Source organism: Hippopotamus amphibius, chromosome 4 (genome assembly GCF_030028045.1).
Source record: "Hippopotamus amphibius kiboko isolate mHipAmp2 chromosome 4, mHipAmp2.hap2, whole genome shotgun sequence".
NCBI classification, from domain to species: Eukaryota; Metazoa; Chordata; class Mammalia; order Artiodactyla; family Hippopotamidae; genus Hippopotamus; species Hippopotamus amphibius.
The window spans coordinates 83,042,552-83,055,527 of NC_080189.1; the positions used below are offsets into that span (position 1 = coordinate 83,042,552).

General features: G+C 38.5%; 1 protein-coding gene across 1 annotated transcript in view; it reads left to right on the forward strand.

Annotated features, from left to right (window-relative positions):
* AMPH (amphiphysin) overlaps positions 1 to 12,976 on the forward strand; it is a 204,369-nt gene that overhangs the window by 90,691 nt on the left and 100,702 nt on the right. The window contains exon 2 of the mRNA XM_057731632.1: positions 6,731 to 6,815. Within this exon, the coding sequence (XP_057587615.1) occupies positions 6,731 to 6,815 (85 nt within the window). The remainder of the gene's footprint in view (positions 1 to 6,730; positions 6,816 to 12,976) is intronic.

Below are 12,976 nucleotides of genomic sequence, written 5' to 3' on the forward strand. Positions count from 1 at the left end.
CCATTTCAGACCATAGGACTCGTTTTCTTGCTTGGGGTCTCATCTCGCTATTTCTTGACCTTGCCTTGATCTTCCCCCTAATTAAAAGAAGTCGTTTCCATGTGGAATGGAAGCTTGTGAACTTTTTAATTTCAAATGCCAACTACTTTTTTGAACACCGTAAACATGGTGTTCCATTACTAATTTTAACATACGGAGAAAAGGCAGTTATTTTCTTACTCCTACAATACTCAGTATTTAATTTGTACTGGACTCTGAGGATTTGAAATTTGATCAGACTTTCAGCTTTACAGTATGGGGAAACTGCCCAAATTAAAAAGAGTTCTAAATTTTTAGGGACTTTACTTGGGCACTTTATACATGAACCATTGCTCTAGAATCCCATCATTGGAGCAGCTTTTGTCATCCAAGCTGAGAAACTCATTGCTTTAGGAGATACTGAAAAAAGATTTATCAGCTTAACTATTCCAGGTTACCATATTCCTGCTTTAAATTTTTTTTTTTTTTTTTTGCCGAAGTCGTGATGTCTTTCAGGATCAGATCAGAATTTCTGAATTCAGGGCTGAGAGAGAATATGATCACCTAGCCAGCCCTAGAGGAATAATTCAGAATCACACTGAAAGGAAAGGCTGTTTGAAAAAGCTTCTTCAAATTAGAATATGATTTTGCATTTGAAAACTGACAGCAACAAAAGTAACAGAAATCCTAATGTGTCAGAATAGGAGAGTGTCAATGTAGATGAAATTATCTTTGAAGTAAAAGACCTAAATCCTAAACCAAAATTCACCAGTCACAAAATTTTCTTCCTTTTGCCTGTAGGAGGAAGATGTGTTATGTCAAAATCTGAGTATCAGATGCAAGAGTATATAGTAATCCTCTTGTAGTATCAGTGGTGCCAAACTGTTCAGGCTTAATTGGTGTTTTCAGCATAGCCAGTGGAGAGGTGAATGGAAGAGCCCACCTAAATTATAAATTCACTGTTAAATACTGTGATATTAAAACAAGGTAAAAGATACATTTTTTGGTCATCTCAATTCTAGGTTTCAGTGTCCTTGGTGCCTTAAGGACTTTCTTTCTATGTAGCAGATCAATCTTATTACCTGTATCAAGGCTGCGGGAGAAAAATCACGAAACTGCTTAAATGTGGACACCTGCACAAGAGTGGTTTCTGCCTCAGCTGGGCCTTCGGTTCCATCCAGAATTCCTGCTGAGTGTTTCTGGTTCTGACCTTTTCCAATCCCACATCTAAACCATCCCCGTCTGCCTGAGACTTTGCCACAGCCTAGCACCCTGATTGTCACCAGATGACCCATTCAGCCACCTCTGCAGAAACGAGGTCACCCTTGACTCACCTCTGTCCTCATCCTTCTCATCTCATAAGTCATGAAGTTCTGTATGTTTACTTCTTGAAGATTGGTTCTATCTATTCCTTAGCTCCAGCTGTCATTTATTGCCTGCACTATTTAAATAACCCCTTAACCGGTCTCACTTTTCCAGTCATTCTCTCTTCTAATCTGTCCTGAACACTGTCACCAAGGAGCACAAATGTAATCATGTAGCTGCCTCCAGGCAAAGGAAACTTTTCATTGGCTTCCCGTGGTCTATACAAGCAGATTGAAGTCTTTAGTCTTGCAGTCGCAGCCTTTCTGTAAGCTGCCCTCTGCCAACATGCTAGCCTCATCTACCCTAGTTCCACATCTCGCACCCATGCTCAAACCTGTCACGTGACCACAGTCCCTGGAACGCAGCTTGCTCTTCCGCAGCCCCTGCCCCAAGGTTTGGGAAGCCGTCTTCAGCAAGTCTGTGTCCGCTGGAGATAGGAACAAATGGACGTTCTTCTCTGCCTTCTGTTCACTGAGATCTGTATTCTGCTCTAGGGAAGATGTCTAGCGTGTTGCATTGATTATGGATTCAAGACTTAGAAGATCTTCGAAATATGACTCATTCCATTCACCTGTTTGAGGAATAAATCTCTCTCTGGCACCTCTAACTCTGGGTTAAGCTCACACAACTCAGTGAGCTCATTACCTCTACCAACAAACGATTTAATTTCCAGAAAACCATGATAGAAATTTCAGGTGCAGACATTTTCTTGTTATAGCTTCTACTTGCCCTTGCTGGTTCTTGATCTTGGTTTCTGATGGGAAACGTCCAGTCCTTCTTCTTATGTTGGTCTTTCAGGTGTTTGAGGACAACTGTACTCTTTTCCCCTTGGTGTCCTTTTCTCACTGGTAATATACCAGTTATATCACAGATGCCTCTTACCTCGTGGTGTCAACACTCTGCCTTTTTGCGGGCCCCTTCAGCTGCTCCAGGTTGTCTGTGTACTTTCGTGTTTGCTAACTTGCCCACCGCAGAGAAGCATCCAGGACTGCTCTCCTGATACCTCTCATGTTTATTAGTGCAACCTGAGATTACAGTACATGCTTTGGCAGCAATATCACTTTGTCAGCTTATACTGACTATCGGCTAAGATCGTCCCTATTTCTGCTTACGACCAGAAGTCATGTATTCTTAACATCCGTCCTGTTGCATTATAGTTGCAAAGTGAATACATAAATCTGGTACTTGGACAATTATATCTTTTTGGTTTGTTTTTTTTTCAGAATGTTTTGGAACTATATAGAGGTGTGATTACACAGGTTGTGAATGTATTAGATGCCCCTGAATTGTTCACTATATATTTTTTTAATTTATTTGTTTTTATTTTATTTATTGGCTGCGTTGGGTCTTTGTTGCTATGTGCAGGCTTTCTCTAGTTGTGGTGAGCAGAGGTGACTCTGTTGCGGTGCGTGGGTTTCTTATTGCAGTGGCTTCCCTTGTTGAGGAGCATGGGCTCTAGGCACGCAGGCTTCAGTAGTTTTGGCACACAGGCTCAATAGTTGTGGCTCGCGGGCTCTAGAGTCCAGGCTCAGGAGTTGTGGCGCACGGGCTTAGTTGCTCCAAGGCATATGGGATCTTCCTGGACCAGAGATCGAACCCGTGTCCCCTGTGTTGGCAGGCAGATTGTTAACCACTGAGCCACCAGTGAAGTCCCAGGTCATCTATATTTTGACTTACATTTTACCCCCGTTGAATTTCAGCTTGTTAGAGAGGGTCTTTTTTGTGAATTCTGATTCTCAGCATGTAACATATCCAATATCCTTCCCAGCTTTTTATCAGTGTAAGTTTAGGCCATTGATAAATTATTCAATAGTGTGAGATAATAATATCTATAATAATCGTAGGTATTTATTGAGCATTAATCATATGCTAGGCATAGAAGCTCAGCCTTTCCATGTATATCCTCAGTAGTTTCACACAATACTGTGAAGTAAGTACCATTGATACCCTCTCCTTACACATGAACCACTGAATCAGGTATACGTCCCCGAGGGCTGCCTCTGAAACCCTTTCTTCCAGTTGATATTAATTCCGTCATCAGTATCTTTGGAGGAGAGTCTTTCAGCCACCTACAATCTACTCGCCTGTACTAGAATCTAATACATAAATCTCTTATATACAGGATATCAGTGTGATAAACTCTTGATGTTTATCTTTATGATTTTTCCTGATTACTTTAGTAATATAAAACCATTAAGGAAATACGGAAAATGTAGCAAAGTATACAGAAGAAAATAATAATCACTCTGAATCTTACCACCCAGGAATAACTACTGTTAACTTTAAAATATTTCATATATATATGTTTGATCATGTTTCTTATGCTTATCAACTTATTCCCTAGTTACAGTGCCCAGTTCTTTCAAAAATTCAGTGTTTCCTGCTCTTTCAGATTTTCAAAGACTCTTAGGTAAGGAGAGATTATTGGTTAGTAGAGTGATATTTGTCCTCTTAATAATTATGTTACTGGATTTCCTCCAACTTTGTTGAAATAATAAATTTGCAGTGAGGAATAATATCTTTCATATTATTCATATGTAATGTTGGTTTGCAATGTGAAATTGAATGAAGTTGAATAATTGCTAATATATGTGAGTCTGTATACAATTTTAGTTTTTAAAAAATTTTTGTTTATTAATGCCAAGGGAAGGACTACTAGCATGTGTATTTTATTTTATTTTATTTTATTTTGCTTTTCTAACATACATATTTTATTGGAAAAACATAAGTATTTTACAAATGCCTCTGCCAACTGGGTTTATATCCTCCAAGACACTCAGGAAAAGGCTGCATGTATCTTTTCAGATTTGTATCTTTCTTTCTTCCTCCCTTCCTTCCTTCCTTCCTTCCTTCCTTCCTTCCTTCCTTCCTTCCTTCCTTTCTATGTGTACCCAGGAGTGGAATTCCCGGATCATATGGTAGTTCTATTTTTAGTTTTTTTTTTTGTGAGGAAACTCCATACTGTTTTCCATAGTGGCTGCACCAATTTACATTCCCACCAATGGTGTGGAAAGGTTTCCTTTTCTCCACAAACTCCCGATACTTGTTATTTCTAGTCTTTCTGATAATGGCCATTCTAACAGGTGTGAGGTAATATCTCATTGTGGTTTTTTGTTTGTTTTGTTTTTGTTTTGTTTTTTGGCGTTGCATGTGTATTTTAAACAATCACTTTTAGAATAGAATAAAATAATCATTTTTTACTTATATACTTAGGATAATTATTATTTTTCTCTTGAAGGAACCTGCATGGACTCTTGACTTGTTGGGTAAATACTTTTATACTTGGGCTTATTTAAAACATTCTAAACTGAGTCTAAGGAAGTATCAATTTGTACAAGATTATATCTTTGATTTAAGGAAACAAATTAGCATAAACTGATGTAAAACCTAGGCATAGAAAGTGCTTTATATGAGTTTATGTTTTAATGCCCAAATGTTTATGTTTTGGAAAAATATATTTGGTAATGCCATATGGTGTATGTATTCTGAGAAGGCAACATATGTGGAGTTCGTTTATAAATTCTTAAATAAGTTGGTGTTTTAGATACTAGATATGATAATCTTGAATAGTGAACCTGATAGTGGCTCTTAGGATCTTTCTGCTCTGTTCCAAAGTAACTGTCTGCTGTGTCGCTAAGAACTACTTCCAATACCCAGTCCTCTGCTCTAGGAAAACAGAACCACTTATGCCCAGTTCACGGTCCACCTTGATTTTTCCAGTGGTCTTTGCTTAGGCTACTTCCTTGCCTGGAATGTACCCTGCCACCTTCTTGTCTGCTGGAATTTCCAGCACATTTTTTTTAAATTGGAGTATAATTGATTTACAATGTTGTGTTAGTTTCTGGTGTACAGCAAAGTGATTATATATATGTGTGTGTGTATTCTTTTTCATGTTTTTTTTCCATTTTGGTTTATCATAGGCAATTGAATATAGTTCCCTGTGCTAAACAGTAGGACCTTGTTGTTTATCTGTTTTATATAGTAGTTTGTATCTACTGATCCCAAACTCCTAATTTATCCCTCCCTCACCCCTTTCCCCCTTTAGTAACCATAGGTTTGTTTTCTATGTCTGTGAGTCTGTTTTGTAAATAAGTTCATTTGTGTCGTATTTTAGGTTCCCCTGTAAGTGATATCACATGGTGTTTGTCTCTCTCTCTAACTGACTTCACTTAGTATGATAATCTCTCGGTCCATCCATGTTGCTGCAAATGGCATTATTTCATTCTTTTCTATGGCTGAGTAATATTCCATTGTATATATGTATTACGTCTTCTTTATCCATTCATCTGTCGGTGGACATTTAGGTTGCTTCCTTGTCTTGGCTATTGGAAAGAGTGATGCTATGAACATTGGAGTGCATGTATCTTTTCAAATTATAATTTTCTCTGAGTATATGCCCAGGAGTGGGATTGTTGGATTCCAGCATGTTTTGAGTAAATCCCCACTAGGATTCCCTGAAGACCTCAGCTCTAAGGGAATATTGCTTCTAACACCTTGCAATCCACTCATATTGCTTATTACAGATTGTCTTTGATTTGTTATTTGTGAACTTGCCTTGTCTACCCCATTAGATTATAAGCCCAAGATTAAGTCCTGGGGCCTGACTTTATTTGTATATCTATTTCTGGATAACCAGTTCTTAGCATGGGCCTCGTGTATCCCAGGGCTTCTTTGAACATTTATTGAATTGAAGGGACTGTCAGGAGATGGTGGGGGAGAACTTATCATGTGCCTGGCTCCAGTAATTATAAATCCATCCCTGTGAAGTAGGCTAATACTTTCCTCAAATAACTTTGGTTCAAAACACATGGACGCCAGGGGGGAAAGTGGGGAGGTTGGGGTGGAGTGAATTGGGAGATTGGGATTGCCATATATACATTATTAATAAGAAAAAAAATCAAATTGTACACTTTAAATATATGCAGTTTATAGTATGCCAGTTATATCTCAATAAAAGCTCTAAAAAAAATAAGTTTGGTTCACCATTTAACAAAAAATGGAGCAACTATTGTGCATCAAGCATTGCGCCAGATGCTTTGGACACAAAGACAAGGCCTAGCTTTTGTCTTTAAGTTGTGTACAGCCTACTGGAGGAAGCAGCTATGCGAACAAGTAAACGCAGTGCAGCGTGACGCTTCCTCAAGGTCATGCTGCCTGTGAGTAGTCGAACTGTGATTAAAATCCAGGTCTGTTCAATTCCAAAACCACTAAGCCAAGATGCTTCCAGAACAGAAAACTAGCTGTCCTAGGAGAGAGGTCTCCTCAGAATAGAAAAACAACAGACTGGCTCTGCTTACTATTTGAAGAAATTATTAAATCGAACCATTTTGTTTTATTCACAAACTAGGTCCTTCAGAAGCTTGGGAAAGCTGATGAGACAAAAGATGAACAGTTTGAAGAGTACGTCCAGAACTTCAAACGGCAAGAGGCAAGTACACTTACACATTTCTGGAGTGGAAAGTGGGTTGACTTTGTGTTTTAGTGCATAACTAAAATGCTTTCAGGTTGAAGAAAGAACTTCATTGGGCTTGGCATTAACTTGAGGGGAACATTGGTTAATTTTGTAGACTTTTTCTGTGTAAGGTAAAGAGGCAGTGGGCACTGCAGGAAGGAAGATTTGTGTTTTTAGAATCTCAGGAGATTCAGATTTTGCTTCTCTGGAGCTCTTCAATACAGATTACTGATCTAAAGGAAAGATGATTTTTTGGTGATTTATCCTCCGCTAAGTATTAGCAGTAGTTAAATACTTCTGGGAAAATTACTTCAATTGCTGCATGCTTTAAGATCACACATTCTCGATAGAGATTGTATCACCCTAAGAGGGAGAAAATTGGCCTTTGGTGGATGAAAATATCATACTCTTTTTATGTGAATACATCACATAAAAAGACATAGTATATCTCTAGTATTAAAATTTAATGGGGGTATGATTAGAAAAAAGTATCTAAAAAGGTTCCTCCTGGGATGCAATAACGAAAAAAAGGTTGAAAAACAGTTTGTGATACTTGCTCCTTTAATAGGGTGCTATGTGTTTAATAGGCATATGAATAAAGAAATGAACTGTTTTTAAAATCATTTGTTTAAATCGCAAAGACTTGGTAAATGGCCAGCATATCACCTTTAGAGAGCATGCATGAGGGTCAGGAAGAGGGAAGATAAAAGCGAGGCTCTCTCAGGTTAGAAGCTTCAAATCTGGAGATCCTTCTAGAGGTGGGCTGGGCCAGCAAACTGTGGAAAATAGGGTTTGGACATGGGGACAGTGTAAGGACATGTCTTTTCCTGTTTTCAATGGAGCCACAGGTGCTCCACAGAGGAAATTGTGGCCTTAGGGAGGATAACCAGCAGTGGCAGATCGACACATGTTTTATTTCACTCCCTTTGCTTCTGTTTGCAGATCCCTGATCCTGGAGGTTTCATTTTCCTATTCGTTTATCAGCGTTCTGGCTGTTTTCTAACTGGAGACATGCTGTTTCTTTTCCTCACTAACAGGGTATATAAAATCCAGCAGGTTTAGCCGTGTAGATTAGTCTCCACCAAAACAGATTCCTGAATGTCTCCAATGTCATCCCAAGACTAAGCGTTGGACAGATAGAAGCTCAATTTATTATGAATGACAGTGACCTCATTCTATCTGAAAATGAGCTGAGAGAGAGAAGTTGGAGAAGAAAACAGAAATAGAGAGAAAAATAGATCATGTCCAAATGAGTATTATAGAGAGCTTTGATTTATGAAGGTAGAGAAGGGAATTCCTAGAGAAATGTTGGAGGTCGGCCCATAGAATAAGTTGCCTCTAGTCTCCTTTAGGAGAACAGATTCTCTGCGTCTCCTGATGTTCTCATTTGGTGAGTTCTCCTAAACACTTTTCATGCACTAGGATAGCACTCAGACAGATCATTGACTTGAAGGGCCTCAACTTCCCACAGAGAAACTTGTCAATCAGTGCCTTATAACTTTACAGGGCAATCCCCAGTGTCTGCTTGTAGGGATTGGACTTGGATAGAAGTGACTTATGTTTACAGAGTCCTACCTGAGAATATATCCTCTATCCTTTGAAACCTAGTCTTACTGTCTGGTGTGTCCCTACGGAGCTAATTAGTTCTTTGCTGTTAGATTTTTTTTCTCTATCACTTTTAGGCATTATGATATTTTAGCACCCCAGAAAGCTAACCTTGGGAAGCATCAAGTTTAGGAATGCATTCATGATAAGGTAGTATTTGCATTTTCCAAATATGGGGAGTTTTTATTGTTATTTCTTGGACTTTGTTGACTGAACAAGTGAGGACTGTTTTTTGTCTAAGGTATTAGAGAAAAGGGCAGTTGGCTAAATTATCATCACTTAAGTGCTGCTGTGTTGTCTATTCCTGTCACTATACACATTGTCAGCTGTTACGGAGACAGTGGTATACTGTCGTATTTGAAGACCAACACCTTAGTTTTGTCAAGACCATTAACAGATTTCAAGATATAGGTAAAACTTCAACACCTGGGGAAACTTGAACAAGCAATTCTACTTTATAAGAGTAAAACAAATAGAATGGAAATGTAGAAATAGTATTTGTTGGGGAGCCTCCTGACCCTCTTTGGTTCCCTTTGAAAATATTCTTGCCTGAAAATCATCTTGCATTTATTTGCACATGCTCATTTTGATATTTTTTGGTTTTAATCAGAAAGAGTAAATTTAGTGTCATTTTAGTGTCATGAGGAGGGAGGGAAACTTAACCTTGTCTGTATATTAGAGGGAGAGAAGGAAAAAAGGAGGAGGTGGGAGGAAGGTGAGAGAGGTTTATTAATCTTCTATAAAAACATATTAAAGGTTGGGAACAATAGCTGAAGACTGAATTTATTGATACTCTGTAGAAGGAAAAATGTGGTCCTTTAACCCCCAGTATGTATTGGTGACCCCTTCCCATCTGTTACATATGTTTTTGTGCTTATGTAGAAGCATTAACCAAGGATGAAGGATCTACCAAGATTGTGGTGACCTCTACAAGGCCTATTATTTTTGGTATTAATGTGAATCATTACGCTAAAGGCGGAGGTGTTATCTTAAGGCAACATATGCTACAGACATTGACCTAGGAAATCCAGATTTTATATTTTTTCTGGGTATATATATTTCAAATGCAACTAAAATACTATTTATAGTATAAAATGAACTTTATTTGGATTTATGCATTATATTATAGTCATCTGGCCATACTCAATTAGTACTTAATCAAAAATAGACTCCTAGAATGTTCTAGAAAGTATTCAAACATTTGAGGTTCTGATGATCTTGCTTTTAAACTTTGTTTAAGAAAATCATAAGAGTCCTTATAGTAGTTGATATATTCCCTGCTTGTTCATGGAGGAAACAGAGGTGGCAGATGGGTCTATGTTTGAAATTGAGCTTGAGACTTAGCTTTTATCTTACTCCAACCCCCAATTCTCTTTTTGATCCCAGACTTCTTTTCCTAAAAGTTATTTGGTTTGTGTATGCCAGAGAGCGGAGATGCAGGGTCTATGCATATGGTCTCATTGTCCACTGCACTCCCCATTGCCATGGATTTTGTGGTCTGGATTTCGTGAACACTTCAGTCAGGACAGGGAAGCAGGGGAGAGGAGGGTCCAGCAAAAGGCATTAGAGTGACCCCTCCCCTGAGAGCTTGGGGTTTTCCAAGGTGATGAGAGGTAAGGAAAGCAAGAATTAGAGATATCCAGCTGGAAGAATGAGATCTGACTTTACTATTTCTTCCCCAGAGGGTTTGTTTTTTCCTTTCTATATTTTCTCTCTTACCAAAGCTGCTAACAAGTAGCAGAAGTAACTGGTGTGAACATCGGCTGCTTTCATTTCAGTTCACATGGGTGCCTGCTGACGGGTCTGTTAATGAGCCCAGAAAAGGTCCCAAAGTAAAAGGAAGGTCCTTGGATTCTCTCGCTCCTTCCTGCTCATAAATTTGCCCACTAAGATGCCATGCTTGTGGCCAGTGTTCAGATTACAACAGAATAACCCAGGTGGAGGCTAGATAACCAGATTTGATCACAGGTCAGCGAGTACAGATGTGGGTGCCCTAATGGAGGCACAGTGAGATTAGCATTTCTCATATAAAGAGGAAGGGAGTCTCACTTCTGCTCACATCTCCATGGCTTTTCAGTGCCCCCTTGAAATACCATACAGTGTAGCTCTGCTGCTTCTTTCCATGCCCCCCACCTGCTAATGGCATAATTGGTATAACACAGATGAAGAAGGAACGAAATATCGGGACCTTGAAGTACTCTCCAGCAGGGAGGGTATCGGAGCCAGTGATTCCCATTATTAGGATAATCCAGTGTCTGAAAGCTGGAGTCATGTCTTCATACTGATCTCTCCTCTGCACAGGGGTCCTGTGTGGCCGCTTTCATCTTTTTATCTGCATAGAACCTAGTGCTTTGCACATAGGCTTTAAAACATTTGTTAAAATTGAAGCTGAACTAGTGACAGGAATGATCATTTGGAGCATGTTCCTAGAGCATGTTTTTATTTCTGGCATGAAAGAGGTGTTGACTAGTGTGTGAATTTTTGTAAGCAGTTTCGTGACACTTTTTAGGACATATGTATATAAATAATTAAAAATCACAGAATAGAATTTTGAAAAAAGAATGTAAATACAGAATATACTCCCACAGTGTGTTAATCTGTGGATAAAATTTTTATTTATGGCAAACCACATTTACATTATGAAAAATTTTGTAATTTCCTTGGGCAGATAGTCCTAACAGATATCCTAGAATTATTTCTTTTTAACACAAATAACCGTGACATAAAAAGGAATAGTTGGTTTTTCCTATGTCTGATGGTGTTATTTAGGGACTGGACTGCTTGCTTCCAAGCTCTTCTTACACTTTCTCCACTGCAGGTGCTTCCTTATGATTGAACTATCCTTGCTTGCCCTGCCATCTCTACCTATTCAAGTACCACCTTTGTTTAAGGTCAACTTACAAGTATTTCTTACCTGATGTCTTTCCAGTCCCCTCAGCCAAGCTCTTTCTTTCTCTGTATCCTCCAGTGTACATCTTTTGTAAGTCATCCAATAGCTCTTGTTCCAGTTTTCTTATATGACAGTTGTTTTAGATGTGCGTCTGTGTCCTCATTAGATTATAAAATATTAAAAGGAAGGCATCTTGTCTTAGTCATTAACAAAATCTTCTCTGCCCTCTAGTACCTGCTAGGTGCTTAGTCAGTATATCCCTCCTTGTCACACATATCTCTGTATTCATCCTTTGCCTTGGATTTTCCATGCCTCCTCACTCATTCAATGTCAAAGCCCCTCTTCCTTGTCATTTACTTTATCTCTTTTGTCCTAATTTTTGGCCACAAAATAGCCCTTGGAGAGGGTCTGACATGGCCAGGACTTGATTCTAAGCTGTGTTATCAAGACTAGAGCAAGGCTCTGGTCCCCTCCCTGGGTTTTGAAACTGCCCTAGTTCCATGCTACTCCATATGCATCAGCGGGCATGTACAGTATTTTCCATCTTCTAAGAGCTTTACATACTTCTACTCACAATGTAATAAGTAATTTTAATTACGCAGAAGAATGGTTTTAAGTCCTTGAATCCAAGTTACGTTCTCCAATTTGCAGTTATTTTTTTCAAGTATTGTGTTTTAGAGCAAGCTCACTCTTCTCTGGTGGGATAATATTTTGACCATGGAGCACTAATATATTTAATTGATACCAGTTAATTTCTTCTGAGCAACTTCTGAGAGAATTGTTGAGTGTTGTTGCTTGCATTTATATTTGGTTTCCATTAAAGTTTGAACTCAAAAATTGCACAATATACCATAAGAGAATTCATATATGTCTGCATCTCTGGAAATAAAGTTTACTTCTGTTTCTGGCTAGTTGTGTTTCTGGGAGAATTCCGTAACACTGAAAACCATCTTAGTGCTCCAGTATTTTCCAATATTTAAAATATTTCTTCTTAGTATCAACTGTTAAGGAAGTTTCACGGTTATTTGATTGATGATAGCATGTGGGTGCCTGTTTAGGACAATAATATGTAGCTGTTTCAATATTCATTTTCCTTATATTTATTGAATATCTCCCAGGTTCCAGGAATGGATCTAGGTCTTTGGGAAACTTCCGGGAACAAGCAGACAAATGTTACTTCCATTATGGATTTTACATTCCAAAACGAGGGGACAGACAATAAACAAAACACTTTAATAAATAAACAGATTATACTGTTTTCCAGAAATGATGAGAGCTATGGGGGAGAAAACCAAATAGATAGAGAATACATAGAGTGAGGTAAAGTATATCAGGAGGCTTGGAGACAGTAAGTTTCAAGTTTTGCTTCAAAGGGGAGCAAATAAAGAGGACTGTAGCAGGGGTCAAAAGAACATTTTCCTAAGATGACAAAAATATGTGTATACTAATGGGACTCATTTAGTGTAGAAGGAAAATGTGATCAATCACCAGAGAAAGGGGAGAACAGCTGACTTGTGTCCTTGAGTAAGAAGAGGAGTTGGGGTCTGGTACACAACTGGAGACATTGGTTTGAGCTAGGGGCTGAATACTTCATTAAAGGTAACAGGTCAATATATATAACAAGCCAAATATTGTGTCTATTAAAA